The 25,623-nt window shown below is 44.2% G+C and overlaps 1 protein-coding gene across 11 annotated transcripts in view; it reads left to right on the top strand.

Moving 5' to 3' along the window:
• Positions 1 to 25,623, top strand: part of ZNF532 (zinc finger protein 532) — a 51,074-nt gene that overhangs the window by 6,214 nt on the left and 19,237 nt on the right. For 9 of the 11 annotated variants that reach the window (XM_081212659.1, XM_081212668.1, XM_081212661.1 and 6 more), the window contains one exon: positions 14,580 to 16,946. In XM_081212659.1, coding sequence (XP_081068785.1) covers positions 14,607 to 16,946 — 2,340 coding nt within the window. In that variant the 5' untranslated portion in view covers positions 14,580 to 14,606. Of the gene's footprint in view, positions 1 to 4,745; positions 4,792 to 9,129; positions 9,300 to 14,579; positions 16,947 to 25,623 lie in introns of those variants that run through there. The other 2 variants (XM_081212660.1, XM_081212667.1) reach the window with 2 other exon arrangements.

Raw genomic sequence — 25,623 nt, 5'->3', positions numbered from 1 at the left:
TGGCAGTGTTCTTGCTGGATTTGGGGTTTGGAAGTGGCATTGCACTATGCATGGATATGTGTGTCTGTGTCGTGTGTGCGCTCTCTCTATTTTTTTCTTACTGCAAAGCATTCCTTCTTTATTTTCAGTTACATTTTGTGCTGGAACTGTTTGCTATAGCTCAAGAAACCCGAACAGATAATTGTTTATGATTCTTTGGATGTTTCTGTATAATGTATTCAAACATTCTGTTCTCTGAGAGATTTTTGAGGATTGGGGTTTGTGTGTGTGTGTGTGTTGTGCCACCCACCCTCCCACCCTCTGCACATGTAGGCCATCCTTTTAAGCTGAAAATGCAGATTATTATTTTTTGAGAGCTGGTCTTCTTAGGAGGAGCTGGAATCTGCTTCGTAGCTGATTCTGAATCAGTTCATGGCTTTTAGGTCTTCTCGGAAATAAAGCAATTTGCTTTGTCTTCACTGGAAGTGTTACCCTAGGTACACATAGGATATTGATTTGTCTGTGCAAGTGTGAAAACGTTAACACAAACATTTCCAGGGCCTACTTCTTCCTAGTTCACTGGGATTACGTGTGGGTGTCTTGAACAATGAATTGCCAGTGCTATCCGTTCACCACTGCTGCAGCAGAGGAAATACTCCCCTCCCCCCCAAAAAAACCCAACCCCAGTGTAAATAGAATACTATTCCTGGATCCAAATAATCCCATGGGTGTGACCAACTACTTTGACACATGTGTGAGAGTTTTCCCACTTTCCATTCCAGTAGGAACCCTACTCTGTCTAGGAGATGGTTCCTGATGTTCTCCTGACTTTCAGGAAGGAGCCTGAGTTTTAGAAGCCCTTAACATGGCCCAGGATATTAATAAATGGCAGAAGTAAATTATCCTTGGAGCGCTCCATCAATCTGATATTCACGCCAGGGATGGGGGACCTGTGTCCCTCCGGAGGTTGCTTGGACTGCAACATCCGTCATCTCTGATCCAGCATAGTAGGCCTGATGTTGTAGTCCAACACCATTGGAAGAGTTGCAGATGTTGTTGGACTCCAGCTCCCAGAAGCTTCGCCCAGCATTGCTAGTGATGAGGAATGATGGGAGTTTATAATCCAACAGCATAGAATTGTGGAGTTGGAAGTGACCTTGAGAGTTGTCTAATCCAACACCCTGCAGAGCAGGAATCTCAGCTAAAGCATCCATGACAGATGGCTGTTCAACCTCTGCTTAAAAACCTTCAATGAATGAAAGTCTTACCACCTTTTGAGGGAGCCCATTCTACTATCGAACAGCTCTTACCATCCATCAGAAAGTTCTTCCTGATGTTTAACATCAGGAGGGTCATGGGTTCCCTATCCTTGTTGTTCGCCAGGGGTAGTCAAAGTGGTGCCCTCCAGATGATACTTGACTACAACTCCCACCATCCCTTTCCATGGGCCATCCTGGCTGTGGCTGATGGGAGTTGTAGTCCAACAACATGTGTAGGCCACTGTGTTAATTACCCAGTGTGATGTTGTGTTGCATTTATACCTTGTTTTTTAATGTACATTGTACATCACCTTGGTATCCTTGTCTGAAGGGCAGTTGGGAAATATTTCTAAATAAATTCTTATTTCATTTAAACTGGTAACATGCATTGGCAATTTCTGCTAGAGGGTTGATGCACATGTTTTGATTCTTTTGAAGGTATCTGCACACAGCATGTACATCAGAGTTGACAACCTGAATGTGTGAAGCAGTTTGCACCAGGTTATTGGTTCAAGGAAATATCCCAAATAGGGCTGGTGAAGCTGAGAAGTGATCAAAAGCAGTGCAGCACTTGGGCGTTGAACCCTCTTCGGTTTGAACGTATTATGGCTTTTCCTCCTCCATCTTTTTTTCAGTTTTATTTTGCATTTCCTTAGATAACCCGCTTTGCTGATGTGCAGAGTGACTTCTTGTCCGTTTGTTTCTCTTGATGCTTCTATAATCACAACTGAAGCTAAAGAGAGGCAAAATTTTCTGAAGTTTAAGAATCCTAGACCCAAGTGGCATGAACCTCAGCGGAAGCCCTGCATAAAGTCTTCTTCTTGTTCAGGAGCCTTCCCCCACCCAGATTGGCTTGGGCAGTGGTAAGAGAACCCCCAGAACAGTACGTAGCGGTGGGGGGGAGCAAATCTTTTCATTTGCAGGCATGGAATGTTTGTAACAGCACAATGTTCAATTCCAACAAAGTTCTAGAATACTCCTGACACTCTCGTTGCCCTAAAGCAGGGATCCTTTGATGTTAGCATCCAGGAAACTGAAAGATTTCTTTAGCTCTTTATATGCAAGCATCTAAAAACCACCACTGAAACCCCAGAAATGGGTGCCTAGGAGTTGGGAGCATGCATTGCAGTGTCACAGCCTCACAAGCCTTGGAGGTCAAGCCCCACTGTGTATTTCCCCCTACATATTATGTTATGTTGTTCCTCTATAGTAGAAGGTTCCAGATGCTAAGAACATTGAAAGAGACCTGCTGGGTTTGGCCAAAGGCCCATCTAAATCAGTGGTCTGAGAGCCAGCGTGGTGTAGTTGTTAAGAGCAGTGGACTCGTAATCTGGTGAACCGGGTTCGCTTCCCCGCTCCTCCACATGTAGCTGCTGGGTGACCTTGGGCTAGTCACACTTCTCTGAAGTCTCTCAGCCCCACTCACCTCACAGAGTGTTTGTTGTGGGGCGGAAGGGAAAGGAGATTGTTAATCGCTTTGAGACTCCTTAAGGGGAGTGAAAGGCGGGATATCAAGTCCAAACTATTCTTCTTCTTCTTCTTCTTCTTCTTCTTCTTCTTCTTCTTCTTCTTCTTCTTCTTCTTCTTCTTCTTCTCCTCACCTGGATGCCCATGAGCAGAGATTTAGTCCAACAAGGCTCTCTCCACCCGAGGTCCCAAGCACATGGTATTCAGAGTCCTACTGCCTCCAACAGTGGAGGTGGAAGATAGTAATCATGGCCACTGGCCACTGATAGCTTTATCTGCCACAAATTTGTCCAGTCTTTTAAAGCCATCAGAGTTGGTGGCCATCACTGCTTCTTAGGGCAGCATTTCCATACTTCCACACAATTATTATTATTATTATTAATATTAATATTAGCCAATCTGGCTAGGTTTCCCCAGCCACTCTGGGCGGCTTCCAACAGAGATTAAAAATACATTAAAACACCAGTCATTTAAAACTTCCCTAAATAGGGCTGCCTTCAGATGTCTTCTAAATGTTGAATAGTTGTTTATTTCTTTGACATCTGCTGGGAGGGCATTCCACAGGGCGGGTGCCACTACTGAGAAGGCCTCTGCCTGGTTCCCTGTAACCTCCACTTCTCGCAGGGAGGGAACCGCCAGAAGGCCCTCAGCGCTGGACCTCAGTGTCCGGGCAGAATGATGGGGATGGAGACGCTCCTTCGGGTATACTGGGCCGAGGCCGTTTAGGGCTTTAAAGGTCAGCAGCAACACTTTGAATTGTGCTTGGAAACGTACTGGGAGCCAATGTAGGTCTTTCAAGACCGGTGTTATGTGGTCTTGGCAGCCGCTCCCAGTCACCAGTCTGGCTGCCGCATTCTGGATTAGTTGTACTGTGCGCAGAAAGACTTCAGTTTTTCTGTCCCAAATCTTCCAGTGTTTAACTTCATTGGTTGACCACAGGTTCTAGCATTGCAGCAAAGGAAGAAAAGTGTCTCTATCCAGATTCCACTTACCATGTGTAAATCTCGTACACCTCTAATGTGTTCCCCTTTACTTGCCTTTTTTTCTAAGCTAAAAGGCCCCAAATCCTCTAACCCTTCCTCACAAGGGATTTGTCCTTTTCTGAACTTTTTCTAAAAAGGTAAAGGTAAAGGACCCCTGACAGTTAAGTCCAGTTGCAGACGACTCCGGGGTTGTGGTGCTCATCTCGCTTTACAGGCCGAGGGAGCCGGCGTTTGTCCACAGACAGTTTTTCCAGGTCATGTGGCCAGCATGACTAAGCCGCTTCTGGCGCAACGGAACACCAAAACCAGAGCAGCACACAGAAACACCATTTACCTTCCCGCTGGAGCGGTACCTATTTATCTACTTGCACTTTTTGGCATGCTTTCGAACTGCTAGGTTGGCAAGAGCTGGGTCAGAGCAACAGGAGCTCACCCTGTTGCGGGGATTTGAACCACCAGCCTTCTGATCAGCAAGCCCAAGAGGCTCAGTGGTTTAGACCACAGCGCCACCCGCTTCCTAGCTCTGCAATATTGTTTGCTCAGACCTGTACACAGCATTCCAAGTGCAGGCTCGCCATATCATCATCATCATCTATACCATCATTCATCTAGAGATCACAGAATGGTTTGCAATATAAAAACACAAAAATACATACTTTTTAACAATACCCCCCCGCAAGAGTATTATTATTAATTAAATTTTTATATTGACAACTGCATTCTCCATCTCTGTTCTCACAATTCTTCACATGGATCGTAAAATCCCAGAGTTAGAAGGGACCCTGAGGATCATGTAGTCCAACCCGCTGCAATTCAGGAATATGCAGCTGTCCCATACGGGGATCAAACCTGTGACTTTGGTGTTAGTAGCAACACGCTTCACCTTTTTGCAGTTACGGCACACTGGACCTTTCTGTTTATTCCACGGCTACTAAGCATACTCGGGTGTCTTTGGTTTATCATAAGCTTTGATATATATCTTTTCTTTTTGGCTGGACTACAACTCCCATCATCCCATCCCTTTCATTGGCCATCCTGGATGGGGCTCAAGGCGTCTTTTGTCATCTGGAGGGCCAGAGTTTCCTCAGCCCTGCTACTTAATCGTAAGAAGATCCTTTTTAATTTTTTTTTTTTTTTACTTTATTTACAACATAGTCCACAACAACTCATACATACAAACAAACAAACCCACCACCATTGGCAATTTAATTATCAGAATTAAACTCCTATCCACGTACACAAAGAAAGCATACCATAAAAATAAAAAGACTTCCTTTATCCTGTAAATTACCTCCTTATTCACTTTTTGTATACTGTTTCTTTTGTATGTGATTATTACAATTTTTCCTAATTGGATCAGACCAAAGGTCCATCTCATTCAGCATTGTATTTCCAGCATGGTCTGCCAGTTCCCATCATCCCTGACCACTGGTCCTGCTAGCTAGGGAAGATGGGAGTTGTAGTCCAAAAACAGCTGGCAACCCAAGTTTGGGAAACCCTGCACTAGTGTATCCAATGTTCTTAAGTATTCTGCATCTGAACATGGAAGTTCCATTGAGCCACCGTTGCTCAAATGTTGATAGACCTCCTTCAATTCCCACCGCCTGTTTTAAAGTCATTTATTTGAAGTTGAGAGAGACCCATCGCACCCCAGTGCCATCTACAGGACAGTAATAAGGTGGTCCCTTTCCCCCCAAGATTACAAAGGCACCACGGGAAAGGAAATCAGAGGAAACAAGCTAACCCAGGCACTATATATTGTCTACAAACTTACTTTAACAGGAATCGAAACAGGAAGAGGAGCCCAAAGTTGCTACTGTCTCAGCAGAGCTGATGGAGAGGCCCTTGTTTTCCTCTTTTCCTCTAGTTACCATACAGCCTGACGGAATCTAAGCTACCGACCATCATTGCATCCCTGAGAAAGTTTTCTTCTAGTTCTCTTCAGCACAAACCTCAGTTCTCCTTCCTCCATTTCGTCTCTCCCAAGACATAGCCCTCCCTGCTTGGTAGCTTGGCTTGAGATGCTCAAAGTGCCCCTGCAGTCGTCTCCTCTTACTGGCTTTGACAGATGATGGGGGAAAGGAATGAATGTGAAGTCTCTTTATTGCAGTGCTTCTCAAACTTGTTTCCTCTGGGCCGCACTTTCAGAATAAAAATTTGCTCGCACCACACCGAATTTTTATATTGATAAGAAATAACGTTGGAAAAGGAAAACAATCAACTCCTTGATTCATAACACAGAACACAGCTACTTTATAGTATGATTGCGGGACAGCTAGAAAGTATGAAACAACGCAGAATCATGCCCCAAAATAATTATAAATGAGCCTCTTGCACCTGGACTTTAAGGATCTATAAACTCAGTGAGAGGTATGAGCTCGCTTTTGCCGGGTAATCTCATTTATATTAGGTCTAATTTGAGACAAACTGCCATCTCCTCATCAACACAAAAGGGCCTTTCTCTTTTCTGATCTTCCATATTTGTCGGGAGTTGAAAATTCCTGTGTTCCATAGAATAGCCAGTGCTCTGGAAGAGAGTCGTGGATGCTGGTTCTAGTTTTATATCCATGCTGCATTGAAATGTTTAAATGTTTCTTTGATTGTCCTTGAATCTTCCTGCCACACTTGCCATCCTCTCCTGCCACACCCTTTGAGAACCATTGCTCTGTTGGAACACATCCGTAGCATACATTTAAATTACATGGCTTTCCCCCAAGGAATTCTAGGAACTATAGTTAGCTAAGGGTGCTGTAAACCATAACTCTGGGAGGGGTAAGCTACAGTTCCCATGATTCTTTGGGGAGAAGCGGCATGCTTTAAATGTATGATGTGCATGTGACCGTGCAATTGGTGCATGCATAAAGCTACTTCCCCCTCCCCCAGCTTAATTGTTTTCCTGTTCATTTCACTCAGTATCTGAATTATTTGAGAGGCTTGTGCAATTTATTGACCAGAACTTGGCTGCCCCTGTATGCATTTATTTAGGGGGGAGGGAAACTGTAGACCCCTTAATCAGAAAACTTTCTTGAGTGTTGCACATAATAAAATTATCAATGAAACACATATATTTTCAGCCAGATGTAGATAACTTAATTATATGTCTGAGTAGGCTTGATGATAATGCATCACTGGTTAAGATTTAAGCTGCAGTCAGTTTTATATAATGACGGTGTTGCTTTGACTGAGGATGTGACTCACAGACTCCGAGACTGCAAGGCATGTTGAAGACATGCATCAGGCATAGGCAATGTTGCCTTGGGTCCTGTCAAGGAAGAAGGCGGGGTATAAATAACTATATAATAGTGTTAAACCCTTGTAACTCCTCCCTTTTCCTGAATTCCTGCAGCATCTTTAAAAAGGCCCACGTTTTTCAGAAGTTAGTGGACTACAACACCCATCCCATCATCCCTGACCGTTGGCTGTGCTGGCTTTTAGTTGATGGGTTGTGGAGACCAATAATTTGTGGAGGGAATTGACTACTAGGCCACCTATACTTTAGGATCTGGAGATGCTTACTAAACCAAGTTCCATTGAGGGCCTAGTGATAGGCATCATCATTCGGTCCATGTTCTGATGCAAGAGTTTCCCAGGGGTCCCTGGAGCATCTTGACTTTTGGATCTACCGTAGTTCCAGAGCTAAGTGTCTTGCTTCATGCCCAACACATGCAGAGAGCAGCTGTTACATGCAAGTAAGAAATGGATATTTGTTCAGGCAAATAATGTTGCAGGTTTGGCACAGACACAGAGTTTGGGAGTCGTGATTCAGGAATCACGCAAGACATTCAGAACTGGACGGAAGCAACGAAGATGTCTCAACAGCTTCCATGACTTGCTCGCCAAGCTTTTAAAGACAAGGCATGGCGTGCTCACTCAAGAGACTCGCTCAGTTTGCAAGAATGTCAGGGTTGCAAAGTGTGTGCTTCAGAAGTGAGTCCCGATTGCAGAAATGGCACCTGGTTCTAGTCAGCAATGCTACACCCTTTTGTTCGGGCTTCTAATCAGTTGATGATGCTTCCTGAGTTGCCTTCTCTCTGGGTTGCCTACAGGCTTAGCCTCCACTGAGACGTTCCTCTCTGTTGGGGAGAGGAGTGGGCATCCCTGCTCCCCTTTCCAAAGTGGCTGAAGTTGAGGCTCAATGAGCAGAGCCCCTCTTCCCATCAAATGTCCCACCCTCTGTTTCTTCCCACTACTGCCCTTGTGTCGGGGCCTGCAAACCCAGGAATGATAGTCGTATCCAAGAGGCACTACTGCAAGGTAGCCTCTGCCCCGATCCACTGTCCCTCTTTACACTGTCTCATTGGGAATAAAGACAACTTCATCCTTTGAAGCAGAGTCTACAAGGCCAGCAGGAGATTAGGACAAGGGTTAACCACGTTGCATCCTGGAATTTCAGGGGAGGCAGGAAATGATGTAGACACAGGCCAAGTGAATGTCTGGTTGCAATCTGTCGAGGATGATCATAAGCAGTTGTGTATATAAAGCTCTGCCTCACAGCTGGCTTTCGTAATTCTGTTCCTGAGGGAGAAGGTGGAGCTGGTCCAAGAAGGTTTGCAACAGACTTTGCTCCTATTCTTTCTCTCTGCGCGAGTTTGCGATTTGATCATCCTCAAGGGCGATTTCGAAAAGCATAGTCAAGGGGCATTGAGAAGAAGCCAAAAAGAATTGGGTTAAAGAGGCAGCCCTCTTTTCCAAGCTGTGTTTTGTCAAGAAGCTATTGGACTTGAATCCATCAAACTACACAGTGCAGTGCAAACACTGCAGTTTCCCAAATGAATTAGCCAGGCTGTCAGCATTGGGCTATTGGCAACGAACACAAGCAAATCCGGATTCGTAGGTAGATGGTCTCTCTATAGGATTGGACGGTGGTGTCCCCAGAATCTGCCAAGTGTGATTTGTCAAGAAGCCAGAATTTTAAATGCCTGCGGGGTTGAAGCATTGTGCAGAGGCTACAGTTGCATCATACACAAACCAGAAAAAGAGACGCAAGGTTGAGGGCTAAACAGCATGTGGCATTTATTTTATGGACACAATAAACATGCATTTTCTCTCTCTTGAATGTAAATGGCAGCATAGGCTGAGGAATGCTTGGGCCTGTGCTGGGACTGTTTGTCACCTTACTCTGTAGTGCTGTTGAAAATCCCTACTCAAACCCCTCCATCTGAATGCTCCCATCGCTTCCTGGATCATTTTAACAGAGATGGTATATGTGCATTGTAAATGGTTCTTCTTTTAAAAAAGAAAAAGGGAACTCTCGGACCACCCCATAAGTAATGCATTTTTGCTGTTGCCAGAGCATGCACTGATAGATTCACCTTTGTTCTGATGTTCATGGGTCAGGGGAGGCGGCTGATGCAGGCATGTTGACTCCAGAAATGAGAGTGAATGGCTTCCTTCTCCCATTCCTTGCATGCCAGAAGATTCCCAATTGGCCTTGACCTGCCTTCCGCATGTCTTTGACTGCAACTCCCAGCTGTGCTGGCAGCCAACGGATGGGTGTTGTAATCCGAAGCGTCTGTAGGCGTAAAGTTGGGAGAAGGCTGGCTTTGACCCGACTCCGATCTAGGTGCAATTTAAGATCCTTGCTCTTCCTCCTCATCGTTTAACACCACAGGTAGGTGTGTTCTGTAGTCACAACCCATTAGCAAACCTATTACCGGCTGCAGAGACAGGCAAATAGAGACTGAAGAGAAAAGGAGGGAAATGCTAGTTAAATGCTCGCTTTTATCGTTTTCATAAAATATGCATTTGTGTGATATCAGCTCTGGCTGGCTTGTGGTTTTGGAGGAGAGCAATGGTACTTCTGTAAGGTGGTGAAGAGGAATGAGTGTTCAATAAAATCTATTTCCCCCTTCCTTGCCCTCTGCCGCCTCCCCCAAAACTATATGGGCTGATTTACACAGCTCCCATGACATGTCAGGAAGTGAGCTGAATAAATCCTGGCTGAGTTAGTGAGCTTTATTGTTTTCAGTGATTCACCAAGAAATCAGATTCAAGATGGCCAGGAGGGGTGGAATCACAAAGGATGTGTTTTCCTGATACATGCAGCTTTCCCCTGAACTTGGAACTTCCTGACCTGGAATTCTGTTAATTCCTCTTTTAACTATTCTAAATGCTGTTTAACCGGCTTCTTTCATTGTGATTTTTTTCTCCCCATTGCAATTTTATTTATTAAATTTATGTCTTGCCCTTCTTCCTAAAGGAACCCAGTTACAAAACACTAACAACAAACATCTTAAAGATAATTCCAGTACAGATGCAGTCCTGGGAAAGATCTCGGCTTAAAAGTCCTGATGAAGTTTTAATTATGAATGCTTTTAAGGTTTTGGTGGAATTGTTTTATTGTGTGTTTTAATTATAGATTATACACCTGCTCATGGGGTAGAGGAGCTGCAAACAAAATCTCACATTTGGCAACCAGTGCACCCCTTTGGTTTCAGATAGTACATGGGTAGAGGAGTCTAAGAAGCCTGTGACACAAATTTTTCAAGGCCCTCTAGTGGCTATGCTGGCTCTTTTACCAGAAGTAATGTATTTAGTGTTAACTCTGGAAATGTTTACTCAATTCTGACCAAACTGTGCTTCCTAATGTGCTCTAGGAGGCTAAGTTTGGTCAGAATCCAGTGAAATATATTGACATTATTTTCAGCTCTCCTACCCCACTATGACCTCCTGCCAACCTAGCAGTTCGAAAGCACGTCAAAGTGCAAGTAGATAAATAGGTACCGCTCCGGCGGGAAGGTAAACGGCGTTTCCGTGTGCTGCTCTGGTTCGCCAGAAGCAGCTTAGTCATGCTGGCCACATGACCCGGAAGCTGTACGCCGGCTCCCATGGCCAATAAAGTGAGATGAGCGCCGCCACCTCAGAGTCGGCCACGACTGGACCTAATGGTCAGGGGTACCTTTACCTTTACCTTTTTACCCCACTATGACAGCTTCCTATATACTGTTCGTATATACTGTAGTGTGTTTTCTTTTTGGATGCTACAGTTGTCAGTGGGCCCAGAAGGCAGAATTCCCTGAACCCTGTGTTCCTGGGTTTTTAAATCTCTTTCCTTGGAGAAATCTAGGACTGCCCACAACTAGGGACAATTGAAATGTTGCTTACTTGCAGCCAAAGGGTGTGATTTTAAAAAAGCTCCATACTGTGTACAGTGTTACAACTCCATGCGACTTTTGGCATTTGCCTAGTCCCATGCTTTAATTATTTAGCTAACTCTTCAGGGCTTTCATCCTTGAATTATCTTGGAATCTGTGGAGCAACACTTTTAATGGAATTTGAATTTGGGGTTGTTATTTTAAAATAGAAAATAAAATAAAAACCCCTCCAGGAATGACTAGCTTGTGGCTGCTTAAAAGGGTATTATTTCATAGAGGAGTTGTTTTTTTTAAAAAAAGAAAAAAATATTTTGTGCATCTTATACTGAATTCGTGCTTCAGCAAATGTAATTATGATAATCTAGCTTTTGCAATAATCTCTGAAGAAGATGCATATCCATTTGCAGCAACTCAGCTGAGCGAAATCTTTTCAGTATTTCAAGATTAGTGACTGGTCTCAGCAGTTTGCCTAATTTAAAGGCAATAAATAAGAAATCATGAACTTTTGGAAGAAAGGGCCTTGGTTTGGGGAGGTTTGTATTGGAGAGATTTAGAAATTGGATATAGGGATAATAAGTGGATAAAAAGTGACTTGTTTGCTGTTAACAGGGCTTTTGAGTCATTGGTATGTGAATGCTAGTGATCCCAGCATTTTATTTTGCCATGTGAATTATGACTTCAGGCAATCTGAATGCCTTTGGTATTCAGCATACTTATGATAGATATAAAGAGATTTCATAGCTGGGTTTGTTTTGCTTTATACTAGCCTCCTTGTGATGCTTCAACTGTATCAAAAGTAACTTTGGTGCACTCTCAGTTGGTTTTCATTCGGTTCAGTATTGGATCACTGCATTTCACAGAGGTGCTGTGAAATTAACATTGTAGGCCCAAACTGGAATTAGAATTACATTCTGTGCCACCACATTTCTAGAGTTGTTGAATTGCCTCCACCGATGACTTCCTGTTGGATTTTGGTTTCTGTCCTTTTTTCAGCTCCCTATTAAATCCTCTTGATTTCTCGTGTATATTTTGGGGCTGTTGTGGGCATATTAGCACGGTAGTACAGAGATGGCACTCCCTGGGGGTCAATAGGAAGATCGATTCAACTGGGATCTGTATCACTAGGATTAAATTCAGCCTTGAATAGCCAAATGGATGGTTAGCTGCCAGCACCTGCTGAATATGGAAAAGTAGGACTCTGCTGTCTCTTGTGTGAAGGTCCAAGGCACAGACGTGGAATGACAGATACTATAGGTCAGGTATGGGGAGATAGTTTTCTCTCCCACCCCTCATGGGCCAAGCTTGAAAGGTGGGCAGAGTTGCCTATCTGTCAGTCACAGTGACATACCCTAGAGCAGGCATATCCAACTCCCAAGAGACTGTGATCTACTCCCAGTATAAAAAAACTGGCAGTAATCTACCCATTGTCATTGGAGGGAGGAGGAGCGTGCATGGAGTGGGTGGATTGCTCAGAGTTGTTGACCTTTTTTGGGGAGGATTGCACAGCACAGTATTTTTAGCTCCCCCCCCCCCATAACTTTTTGTACACAATAAGGACCCCGTGATCTACCAGGATCAGCTGGGGATCTACCGGTAGATCACAATCTACTGGTTGGACATCCCTGTCCTAGAGGTCCAAGATTTGGAGAGCAAATGACAGTTAACATGCCCACTCTGTAATTCTTGCCTTTCATTGACTGCTTTCAGTCATGCTGCTATCCATGAACAGGAAGCTAGCCCGTTCACAAGCTCGGTGTTGGTGCATGCAGCTCATAGCTGTCAACTTTTCCCTTTTCTTGCGAGGAATCCTATTCGGAATACGGGAATTTCCCTTTTAAAAAGGGAAACGTTGACGGCTATGATGCAGCTTGAGCAGTCCTTGCTTTGCTCCTCCCTTCCTAGAAGGGAAGCCAAGAACAGACCTTCGTTTCCAATTATGGTTTGCCTTGAGAAGAGCAAACTACAAACACTGGTTTGCACATAGCACTGTGGTTTGTTTCCCCTTTATAAGAAAGAAGCAAAGGGCAAGGTGCTTGAGCTGCGTGCATAACCATCGTTTATGGCCAGCATTACGTGTGAATGAAGCCACTGGTGACTTGGGCTGCTGGTTCTGAAACACAGTTTTGGAGGTACATGGAAGACTTTCCTTGGAATTTCCACCCTGTAGGCTATCATGTTTTTATTTCCTACTATATTTTTATTATATCCTACTATATTTTTTTGGCTATCCATCACGAAGGAGCAGCAAGGGGAAGATTTGGTAATTCTGTGAAACCATTTCCACCCTTTTTTCTTGTAGGCAGAAAGCCTGACCCTCTCTGAAATAATTCCTGGCTGTTCTTGAAGACGTATGTCTATTCAGTCATGTTTCCTTCTGTGTTCAGAACTGAAAATCGAATGCATTTTTTTATATTAAGTGTTGCCCGTCATTCTTTGTTTCCCCCCCCTGATCAAGAGTTTTCCTTTTGAATTTTTCTCTTGCACGAGTTGCCATTTATCTGTAGACCTGCAGGTGTGTCCCCTCTGTTAAAATTCACTCCCCCCCCCCAGCCCTGGGGAGGGTCTCTGCTTTGAGACTATCCACCTGCAAAGTGAGTGGGGAGGGGGAGAGAAGCAGTTTCCCAAGTAAATAGCAAATCCCCCCCACCAAAATCTACAACATTCTAACTTTATATTACCTGGATATTAAACTGATTCCCACATATTACCAGATTCAGAATTGTTTATTTGTGTCTCATCACCAGACCATCATAAAGCTAGAACTAAACAAAAGGGTGCTTCGTATCTGTAATGAAATTAACAAAATGTAGAATGAATAATAATTTCACAAACCTAAGTAAGATTGTATAAAACTGTCAGCACACCTAAAATATTAAATCTTCCTATCAAAGAGGCAGCATTAAATTAGTGTGTATGGTGCTGGGCAGATAAAGCTTTTTTTAGCATAAAGAAGATAGGCTCTTCATGTTCCACTAGAACTTTAATGATGCCATATATGTTCTAAACTCGGTGGAAAATGTGAATGGAATGTTTTGATGGAACTCCATAACATTTTCTTGACGCTCTGTGCCTGTTCACTTCCATGCTACGTCCAGTACTGTTATGATAACTGAGATACTGATCTTTTGTGGATGAAATGCCCTGGAGTTTTGGTAAATAACTAGCACTGACATACTTTGCTCGCCTCTTATCCCTGTTATTGAATTTATATACCACCCTATACCCGGAGGTCTCAGGGCAGTTCACATAAAAAATATCACAGTATATAAAATAAAAATAAAAGCAATAACCCAATAATACTGCCCCCCAAAAGAGCCACATTTTAAAAGGGTATGGGATGTTGATCAGGTCAACCAAAGGCCTGATTAAAAAGGAACGTTTTTGCCTGGCGCCTAAAGGTGTGTAATGAAGGCGCCAGGCGGACTTCCCTGAGGAGAGCATTCCACAGACAGGGAGCCACTGCAGAGAAGGCCCTGTTCTCGTGTTGCCACCCATCGGACCTCTCAAGGAGGCGGCACATGAAGGAGGGCCTCAGAAGATGATCTCAGGGTCTGGGTAGGTTCATATGGAAAGAGGCAGTCCTTGAGAAGAAAGGTTTCCCTTGCAATTTGCTTAAAAAGCAAAATTGTTTCCTTACTTGCAAGTCCTCAAAGTAATTAGAAATCCTTCAGAAAGTTTGTGTAAGTTTCTTGGCAGAACGAAACAACTTGAGTGGGCTTCATTTTCCACCGGTGTGGGTATTTTTTGCATGTTAAAAATCACAGTACTGATAGGAAACATTTCTATTCATTTTGTAGATTTGCTTCTAAGCCATTAGCGTGACCATGGGAGATATGAAGACCCCGGACTTTGACGACCTCCTTGCGGCATTTGACATCCCAGATATGGTTGACCCTAAAGCTGCTATTGAGTCAGGACACGATGACCACGAAAGCCACATCAAGCAGAATGTGCATGCTGATGACGATTCTCACGCACCGTCATCGTCCGATGTTGGCGTCAGCGTCATTGTGAAAAACGTGCGGACGATTGATTCCTCTGAAGGAGCGGAGAAGGAGGGTCACCCCTCTACAGGCAATGGCTTGCATAACGGGTTTTTAACTGTTTCGACTCTAGATGGTTACAATAAAGAAGACTGCAAATCTCACAAAGACGAGGGCTCTGTTTCTGAGACAACACTGAAAGAGTCTACCTTCAACCAATTTAGCCCTATCTCAAGTGCTGAAGAATTCGACGACGATGAAAAAATTGAGGTGGATGACCCCCCTGATAAGGAAGAGATGCGTGGGAGCTTCAGAGCGAACGTACTGACGGGGTCCGTCTCCCAGCAGGATTATGAGAAATTAAAGGTACTTGGAGGGGAAAACCTGATGAAACCTGGAGTTGCAGGTTCCGGTAATGCCGATAAAAATAAACTTGTTAAAAGAGACTCAGAAACAAACTCTACGCCTTTGGGTATGTACGAACCCTTTAAAGCGAGAAAAACAGATGATAAGCTACACAAAGAAAATCCCGAAAAGGTACATGAAAACCGGGTACTTGATGGGAAAATAGGCGCCGAGAAAGCGGAAGCAAACCTCACCAGTGTTTCGCAGTCGAAAGCAAAGTCATCAGCAAAACTCTCCTCATGTATTGCTGCCATCGCGGCACTTAGTGCTAAAAAAGCAGCAACAGACCCTGTGAAAGACCCACAGTCTACTTCAAGAGAGCCATCTCCCTTGCCAAAAGATATGAATGAAAGCCCTAGGGCCATTGACAAATCACCTGAACCTCAGAGTCTCATTGACTGTGCTAAGAAACCCTCCGTTAAGCAGCCTGACAGTCCCCGGAGCGTATCGAGCGAAAACAGCAGCAAAGGGTCTCCGCCGTCACCCGCAGGCTCGACACCAGCAATCCCGAAAGTCCGCATCAAAACCATCAAGACGTCGTCTGGCGAAATCAAGAGGACGGTTACGAGAGTGTTGCCGGAAGTTGATTTGGACGGCAGCCGCAAAGCAGAACAAACGGCTTCCATGGTGGCGTCCATGACTTCGCTGCTCTCTTCCCCGACTTCCGCCGCAGTCCTTTCTTCTCCCCCTCGGGCACCCCTTCAGTCGACGGTCGTCACCAACGCCGTTGCGTCTGCAGAACTCGCTCCGAAGCAGGTCACCATTAAACCCGTGGCTACTGCTTTCCTTCCGGTGTCGGCTGTTAAGACAGCAGGATCCCAAGTTATCAACCTGAAGCTCGCGAACAACACGACGGTGAAAGCCACCGTGATATCTGCTGCTTCGGTGCAGAGTGCCAGCAGTGCCATTATCAAAGCTGCCAACGCCATACAGCAGCAGACTGTGGTGGTGCCAGCGTCCAGCCTTGCCAGCGCCAAACTCGTGCCAAAGACAGTCCATCTTGCCAACCTTAACCTACTGCCTCAAAGCGCTCAGGCCACCTCCGAACTCCGCCAGGTGCTCACCAAACCCCAGCAGCAGATCAAGCAGGCAATAATCTCTGCGGCGGCTTCACAGCCTTCGAAGAAAGTGTCCCGGGTCCAGGTGGTGTCGTCTTTGCAGAGCTCCGTGGTCGAGGCTTTCAACAAGGTGCTCAGCAGTGTTAACCCTGTCCCTGTTTACATCCCAAACCTAAGCCCCCCTGCCAACGCGGGCATCGCTTTGCCCCCGCGTGGCTACAAGTGTTTGGAGTGCGGAGACTCCTTCGCCCTGGAAAGGAGCCTGACGCAGCACTACGACCGGAGGAGCGTGCGGATCGAGGTCACCTGCAACCACTGCACAAAGAACCTTGTTTTCTACAACAAGTGCAGCCTCCTCTCCCACGCCCGCGGGCATAAGGAGAAAGGGGTGGTGATGCAGTGCTCCCACTTGATTTTGAAACCTGTCCCGGCGGATCAGATGATAGCTTCTCCGACGAGCAATAGTTCCGTCGCCTCGTCCGTCCTTCAGAGTTCCATCGGGATGGGCGCCCATACTGTTGCCAAGATACAGTCCAACATCACCGGAGCGGTCATCTCGGCTCCTGCAAGCACGCCTGTCCCTCCAGCCATGCCCCTGGACGAAGACTCGCCAAAGCTGTGCCGGCATAGCTTGAAGTGTCTGGAGTGCAACGAAGTTTTCCAGGACGAGACGTCTCTAGCAACACACTTCCAGCAGGCTGCAGACTCAAGCGGACAAGTACAGTATCTTATATTTAAATTCCAATGTTCCTGGTACTATGCAAAGGAGATTGAGATGTGCTTCCCCTCCCCCTCCCCTTTATAAATGTGTGCTTTCCTTGGCATCCTTTTTTTTTGGTCATAACTTTTATTTTTTAAGTGGCAAAAGATTGAGAAAAGCAAATTTAAAGTGGGCTGGGAGGAGGAATCGTTGGGAAGCAAAAAACAGCTTTTTGAGAAGAAAAGTGCTCGTAAGAATTCCTAAGTAGTCCTTAAGCTACTTAAACACAATAACGAGGCAAAGTATTTCAACTATTAAGGGTTCCATAGCCTGTCGCCTTCAGAAGTTGTTGGACTATAACTCCCATCAGCTCCAGCCAGCATAGCCTGTGGTGGAATGGGAGTTATAGTTCAAATTTGGAAGGTACCAAGTTGTGGGAGACTGCTGTGAAACAGTTTTCTGCATGCTGGTGGAGAGGTTCAAATTTCAAGGGTTCCGGTTAAATGCTTAGCTGTGAAGGAGGCCATTGAGGTTACTGTTGTGTTACTTTTCTGGGGTCTGGAAGCAGCATGGTTCCTGATAGAGAACTTTCAGTCCATATATCTTTCTGCATGTAGCACTCTCATACAGACTTGGTTTTTCTAGTGGTGAGTGTGCACATGCAGAGACATGCGCAGACACATGTTCTGTATCTATCCTGATCTGCTCCAGAAATAATCTGGAGGCATCTAGAACAGACTCCGGATTGTGTTGGGTTTCATCTTTCCCCCCTCACCCCCGCAATCAACTTAATTTGCGTTTTCCAAAATGGTATCAGAAACAAAACACAGTTATCCAAGTTTTGCATTTTGGTTCTTCGGCCAAGTTATGTATACAAAAAATGCATAAACTAGGCTAAAATGTGCCTAAGATGTGCAGATAGATAGATAGATAGATGATAGATAGATAGATAGATAGATAGATGATAGATAGATAGATAGATAGATAGATAGATAGATGATAGATAGAACCTATAAAATGCATTATATTTGCAAATAGCTTTGCAAAAAACATGTGTCACATGGAATTGTATACAGAAATGTGGCTATTAAGTGGAATTCACACTAAGATGCTGGACATATGTGTATATATATATATGTGCCTATATACACACACAGAGAGAGACAGGCATTTTGCAAACTGATGTGGAGAACTGCAATTAGGCCTGGAAAATGAGAAAGTGAAATTGAAAGGTTCACGGTCATGCTTATGTACAATGCATTTTGTTGAATTGCTACCCTTTTAATAATTTGCCAGTTAGTTGACAGACACAATTGTTGCTTTGTTCTCCGTCCCCCCCCACCCCCATAGTTAAATTTCCTGCATGAAGTTTCCTTACCATATTGGGCGCTTGCCTTCTGAGCTTTGTTAATGTGTGAAGTCCATGGAAAGACATGCCCACCATGATTTGCAAGCCTGCGTCAAGAATACTGCTGAAAAGTGATTAATAGGTCTCATTTTCTGCTCCATGGTAGCCTGCGTGCTTAACACTGCTTTTCATATACAGTCAAACCTCGGTTGTCGAACGTGATCTGTTCCGGAAGCCCGTTCGGCTTCCGAAACGTTCAACAACTGAATCGCGCCTTCCGATTGGTTGCAAGAGCTTCCTGCACTCAGTGGAAGCTGCGTTAGACGTTTGGCTTCCGAAAAACGTTCTAAAAAACCGGAACATTTACTTCTGGGTTTTCTGCATTTGGGAGCCGAAACAATCCAAAATGGAGCCGTTTGGGAGCCAAGGTTTGATTGTACTTACTGGCTGTTAAAGATTTATCGTTCTCCTCCGGTGGCGGTCTGTGTATTTTACTGCAGCTGCAAAGATACTGTACATAGTGAGGTATCAAAGTAAAGCACAGGCTTGGTCTTCCCCCAAAAATATAGTTTTGCAAAAACAAAAGTTTAGGAAGTTTTTTAAAAAGAACCAATCAAGCTAAAACAGGCCAGCAAGTACCATATTTTTTGCTCTATAAGACGCACCAGACCATAAGACGCACCTAGTTTTTGGAGGAGGAAAACAAGAAAAAAAATATTTTGTATCCCAGAAGCCAGAACAGTAAGAGGGATCACTGTGCCACGAAAACAACGATCTCTCTTTCTGTTCTGGCTTCTGGGATAGCTGCGCAGCCTGCATTCGCTCCATAAGACGCACACACATTTCTCCTTACTTTTTAGGAGGGGAAAAATGAGTCTTATAGAGCAAAAAATACGGTACGTATTAATACCTAAGTCCTTCCTAAGCATTGGTCGAGCTGTGATGCCATGGAATTTTGACAAACATTTTGACTGCTCAAGTAAAATTTAGAAGAAAGAAGCTTTGGGGCAGAAAAGGCTGTATACTGTTTGATAGAAGAGGTGCAGAGGGTTTAGATGTGTGAGCCAGCGTGAACTTCTGGTGTCCCTGTTTCTGCTCATGAGTATTCGCTGCCCTTTCTGGTGCAGGGCGAAATGAACTGAAATTCTCTTAGGGATAGTTCCTCAGTATTCCCTCTTGTGCTGTTGGGTGTGGAGAGGCGAAGAGAGCTGCTTTCAGGACAAGCGGAATAGAACGAACCTGCCTGCACATTTTTCGCAGTATAACATTGTTATCTGCAGAGTGGAGCAGCCCATTGCTTGGGGAAAGCAACTTTAGCAGCCATGACAAACTCTGCGCATATGATCCTTTAGGGCTGATTCCCACTCTTAAGGTACATGTCTGTGACAGATATTATAGCCAATGAGACCTTGCTGGCACCCCCCCATCAAAATGGTTAAAAAGCTTCCAAATCTTGGCATTTCTTCTCGTGTCCTTTATAAAACAGCACAGTCCCTCTCAACATGTGTACAACTTGACCTGACGTTTATCCCCCAGCCCTATAGTTATTCTACCCTTCCTCCTCTCTCTGCGAGGGATGGCATCTCTAAGGAAACCTTTAGGATCTTTGCCTAATAAGAGAAATGAGGAGTGAAACTTATAGAATGGCACCAAGACACACACAGTTTCAGTACAGTGGTACCTTGGTTGTCAAACTTAATCTGTTCTGGGAGTCCGTTCGACTCAAAGAACCATTTGAAAACCAAGGCACAGCTTCCAGTTGACTGCAGGAGCTTCCTGCAACTCAATTGGAAGCTGCGTTGGACGTTTGGCTTCCAAAGAACATTTGAAAACCGGAAAACCACTTACTTTTAGGTTTTCAGCATTCGGGAGCCGAAATGTACGAGTACCAAGGCGTTCGAGAACCAAGGTACGGCTGTACTGGTTTTGGAGCAGTGGTTTACAGCAGTGTTCTCACAACCCCTGTTTGAGCATTCAGATGAATGTGTGAAGGTTCACGTTTTTGTGATTGGGGCCATGTGCACTGGCTTCACCCCTATGAAACCCCACCTCCCTTTGTCCTGACGGTTTCTTTCTGTGTTGCCCATAACAGTCGGAAGGGGGAATCCCACAGTGTTTAGCTAAATGTAGTTGAAATCGCCCCTTTCATCCGGGTGATCTCGCTCGGAGGATTCCGTCTGTGGCCACATGAATGAGTTAGAATTTCCCTGGATATTGTTGTGCTCCATGCAAAGAAAGGTTGGAAGAGGAGGAGACAGGATGGTGTTGCATACAGATCTTGGAAGTGGGGATGGCATCTGTACCCTTGCACCTCTGCACAGTTTGAGTCCTCCTGTGTTGTTGAAGAAGGTTACTGCTCTCACCTTTCCGGGAGATCATAGATTATGTGTCAGTCAGAGAGAGGGGATAAATACCTCCCCTGAAAGGCTCCCTCATGACCCATATTCTCCAGAAGAAGGGATGTGCATTCATCCAGTATTGTAAAAGTTTGTGGGAAAGAGTTTGTGAGTTGTACTAGCTACATCTGCTGTTTCTGTTTGGGTTCTGAGCTCAGGTTATGGTGCTAGTAATATCTGTTCATTTTATTTCATTTGAAACATTTCTGTGCTGCCTGTCCCCTTGAGGAAGGATACCTATTTAAAAAGCTCACACACCAGGCAGTATCATACACAGTATAAAATGTGGCTGCACCAGGCAGGACTAAAACCAGAATTAGATATTTGTAAAAGCACAGTTAAATAAGTAGGTTTTAAGGAGGCACTGAAATAAAATCGGAAATGTCACTTACCCAAATTAAGTGCTACAGCTGGAGAATAACTTGATCCCAAACTTACGGACATAGAAAACTACCTGGGATTTTTAGTCTGTGATTAGCAAATACCTGATTGATAAGCAACTGGGACAGTGCCTTCTTCGTGGTGGTGCTACAGTTGTGGAAGTCTACCCCCTCATAGATCCTGCAAGCCTTCCTTCTGTCCCATTTTTATATGGCGCTTGAACACATTTTTATTCCTGTCAGGGAACTGACATCGGAGGGAGAGGCGAAGGGGAGGCTCCCAGATGATGCTGGTGAAGGACCCAGCAGCAGGGGGAGAAACAGCTCAGTAGAGGGGGAAGCCAATCAGCGCAACACCGGGAATAAAGGGAGGCAGACGGGGGAAGTGGAGAGAGGGCTCCAGGACTCTTCACTGGACATCAGTGAGGAGAGCCCAGGTCCTCCGCTACCCACGCCTTCCCTGCGCAGAAGACTCCCGCGCAGTGAGAGGAGGAGGAGATTGGGTGTCAAACAACTTTTATGTTGGAAGAGGTTCAAGAAACGCCCACTGACGGATTCTGCCAGTGACTGAGGCAGCCACGATGAGAAGGCTTTCAGTCAGAAAGGTTTAACAAGGCAAAATTAACTGAGAAAGGCACCAGCTTACGCACGAGTAACTCATACCTATTACAATTCCAGAAGTCATTTTGCGATGGACTCTGGATGTTTTCATTGGGCTTTCCTTTCTTCCTTTTCATGCCACCTTTCCATCAAGAAGCATTCCCAGGGCAGGTTACATCATCCACGTAAAATGTACACCGTAACAGTAACTTTAAAAACAACAGAAAAACCTACAAATAGAATTGTTCTGTCTGCTCCTTCTGAATACCAGAGCCCCTTCTGCACCACCAAAATCCTGGAAGAAGAGGTGGCAATGAAGGCTGAGCAATGCCAGGGCCAGCTCTGCTTCTGAGGGGAGTTACCTCCACAACTGGTGGCAGTGCTGGGTTTTGCGGCCAACAGTATTTTAGTACTTCATTCAATTTTTATTTGTTACGTCTCCAAAGCTGCTTACATTAAAATGAGAATATGTGGTATTCAACTGACTTTTGTGCTACTGCAAGGATTAACACTAGCACAAACAGACATACACTTACCCCAGGTGTCACACGCTGTCCCCAGATCTGTTCTAGAGGGGTGGGGAAACCCTGAGAACAGATTTAGAGGGTACACAGGGGAAGGACAGAGTAATTCCGTTGTGCAAAGAGAAATCCTTGTGCCAACAGAATCTGAGACTTAGCGCACAGTGAGATTGGAAAAGCAGGACATAAACAACTTAAATGAATAGATAGATCTTTTATTTCTCTAGGCCATGAATCATGAATGGAATTTATTACCGTCAGAGACCAGCTTGAGAAACACAACTGGAACTACAATCCCAAAAGCAAAACAAACATTTAAAACAATATACAACAATGGATTTTAAGTTTAAAAGTGCGATAGGCATATAAACACATAAAAACTTTAAAATAGACTATCTTAGAGAAATGACCCAAAGTTGCCCGTGGATCCAAATTTGGGAATTTTCTTAACAAACTAGATTGAATCAGGGGATGGTCTGCGCCTACAGATCTGTGCGCAGAATCTGGTGACAATCCGGGTCGTCTTGTGGTCTTTGCCTAACAGGAGAAGAGCGAATTTTTGCTTTACCGGGAGGTCAGCAAGCCTCACCAGCAGGGGGTCAATGGTTTCTCTATGTGCCTCATCGTAAAAGGGACATCTAAAAAATATGTAAAAATAAAAAAATTCCTTCCTGTAGCACCTTAAAGACCAACTAAGTTAGTTCTTGGTATAAGCTTTCGTGTGCATGCACACTTCTTCAGATACACTGAAACAGAAGTTGCCAGATCCTTCTATATAGTGAGAAGGTGGGGAGGGGTATTACTCAGAAGGGTGGTGGGAATTGGAGATTGGCAGATAGCTGAGATGAGCCTGTTGACGACTCTTAACGACTGTAATGGGTCTTGCAGGAAAAGGCAAGGCGTGAGAAGGTGAGAAATGGCTTAGTCATGTATAATGAGATAAGAATCCAATGTCTCTGTTCAGACCAGGTCTCTCCATTGTTTTAAGTTTGGTAATGAGTTGTAATTCAGCAGCTTCTCTTTCCAGTCTATTTCTGAAATTCCTTTGTAGTAAAACAGCTACTTTGAGATCTTGTATAGAATGTCCTGGGAGATTGAAGTGTTCTCCTACTGGTTTCTCTGTTTTGTGATTCTTGATGTCAGATTTATGTCCGTTTATTCTTTGGCGTAAGGTTTGGCCTGTTTGTCCAATATAGAGAGCTGAAGGACACTGTTGGCATTTGATGGCATACACAATGTTAGACGATGAGCAATTAAATAGTCCCGAGATGGTATGTGTGATGTTGTTGGGGCCAGTAATGGTGTTGTCCGGGTGTATGTGGCAGCAAAGTTGGCATCTGGGTTTATTGCAGGCTCTGGTGCCAGTGTCCGTGTTAAGTCTGGTTGTAGTATTATTGTGGGTTAGGAGTTGTTTAAGATTGGGTGGCTGTCTGTAGGCAATGAAAGGTCTTTCTCCCAGAGCTTGAGAAAGAGAACTGTCATTGTCCAGGAGAGGTTGTAGATCTCTGATGATGCGTTGAACTGTTTTAACTTGGGAGCTGTATGTGATGACTAGTGGTGTTCTGTTATTTTCTTTTTCTAAAAAATATGTGTTCAGGGCTTCCTATATCCCCGTATTTCTCTAGGTCAAAGAGCAAGAACATTTTACATGAAATACATAACAACAACAAAAAGTTCATTCAAAAACAAGATAATGTATGTCATAGAATCCTAGAGTTGGAAGGGACCATGAGGATCTTCTGGTCTGCAACACAGGAATCTTTTGGCCCAACGTGGGGCTTGAACCCATAACCAAGAGATTAAGAGTCTCATTCTCTACCAACTGAGCTATGTAGCCAAACAGTCTTCAGGAGAATGATGTAGCTAAAACCACTGATGAACAAGCATAGCCAATTAACATGGCTGTGCTTCAGATGGTGAAGCAATTTGTCCAGTTAACTGCAGTTAACGAACCGGACTCTGGCATGGTAACTAGATCTGTAGCTCATCAGTGAGAAATCCATATTTTACATCATGTTTACTCATACAGTTACAGAGAGGGAGGTTCTAGTAAACAGCCTTTGCCTCATCTCCTGAGCCAAGATATATCTACATATGAGTAGGGATGGGAGAGAAATATGATTCGTTTCAAAGCAAAGTTACCTAATTTGCACTTCTGAAACCAATAAAATAACTGGAATGCTGCTATCCTTTGAAATCTACACTAACCAAATTTTGCTCTGCAGTTCTCCAGCCAAGTAATGTTTCGATAGATGTGTATACTGGGGTTAATTGTGCACGCAAATGTCTATATTAGTGAAAATAACATACAAAAGTGAATTATATTAGGGAAAATTTATCTGCAAAAAAATGTATATTAGGCAAAATTCACACAAAAATGTCAATGAATTAAAACAAACAAATACATTGCAAACTGATACGGGTATGTAGAGAACTGAAATTGAGACTGGAAAAACAATAAACAGAGGGAAACCAAAATTTGTAGATTTCACCCATCCCTGTACATAAGGTAGATTCATTTGTGTGTGTTTTCAAAAGTGGTTTGTTCATTATCCAGAGTTCATGTTGCTCAGGATTTTTAGTCATATCATTCTCTTGTGGATTGTTTGGATCCATGTACAGTATATTACTCTCTTCTTCTTTTTTGGACTCTTGGGACAGTGTGTGTGTGTTGCTATATTTGCATTGCATTAGTTTTGGTTTATGGGGCAACCTGTGATTCTAGATCTACTGTTGACAATAAACATCAGCTGCTTTCTGGAATTGACTGCATACTTTATTTAGGGTTTACTCTTGGGGTTTGGGGGATCAAGAACTTGGGCTGCCTTTTTGTGCCTTTCTGTTGCCCGAGTCCCAAGTCTGAAGAGCGGTTTGCTTTGGGAGCAGAAAGGCTAGGAGAAAATGTGTATGTTTCTGTCCTGAATATACTTTTGACATCTTGCTTTCTAAAGTAGAAGAATCTACCCCAGCTGGAAAAAAAAGTCTTCCCCAACCCTTTCCTGGCTCTGTTGCAAACTGTGATCAAAGCAAGAGTTGGTCCCTACAGTGAGTATCAAGGCATTTCCAAAGCTGGCTAGCTAGCTGCTCCTGTTTAGAATGGAAATTTACCAGGGGATTAAGAGGCTGTGGAAGATGAAGTCTCTGCAGTAGAGCTGATTATGATTTGAACTTCTTAAACGAGCCAGCATGTGAGATAGCAGAGCCTTTTTGCAAGCCGTTCACCACCAGTAGACTGTAAACTAGCCCCCGTTTTTCCTTCTAGAAATCCTATGTAATTATAGTTGCTAATCTTAATAAAAGCTTGAAAGCCAAATTGGAGCAAGGGCCATGCTGCCTGCCATCACTCTGAATGTACGAACACTGTTACAAATTTTGAGGAAGGGGAGAGCAGCCAAATGAACAAAGCAGCGTGAATGGGTTGCAGGAGTGAAGTTTATTTGTGAAAGTAAT

This window comes from Podarcis bocagei (genome assembly GCF_964188305.1).
Source record: "Podarcis bocagei genome assembly, chromosome: 11".
NCBI classification, from domain to species: Eukaryota; Metazoa; Chordata; class Lepidosauria; order Squamata; family Lacertidae; genus Podarcis; species Podarcis bocagei.
Note: the sequence above shows the minus strand (reverse complement) of the source record. Positions and strands in the feature narration are given on the sequence as shown.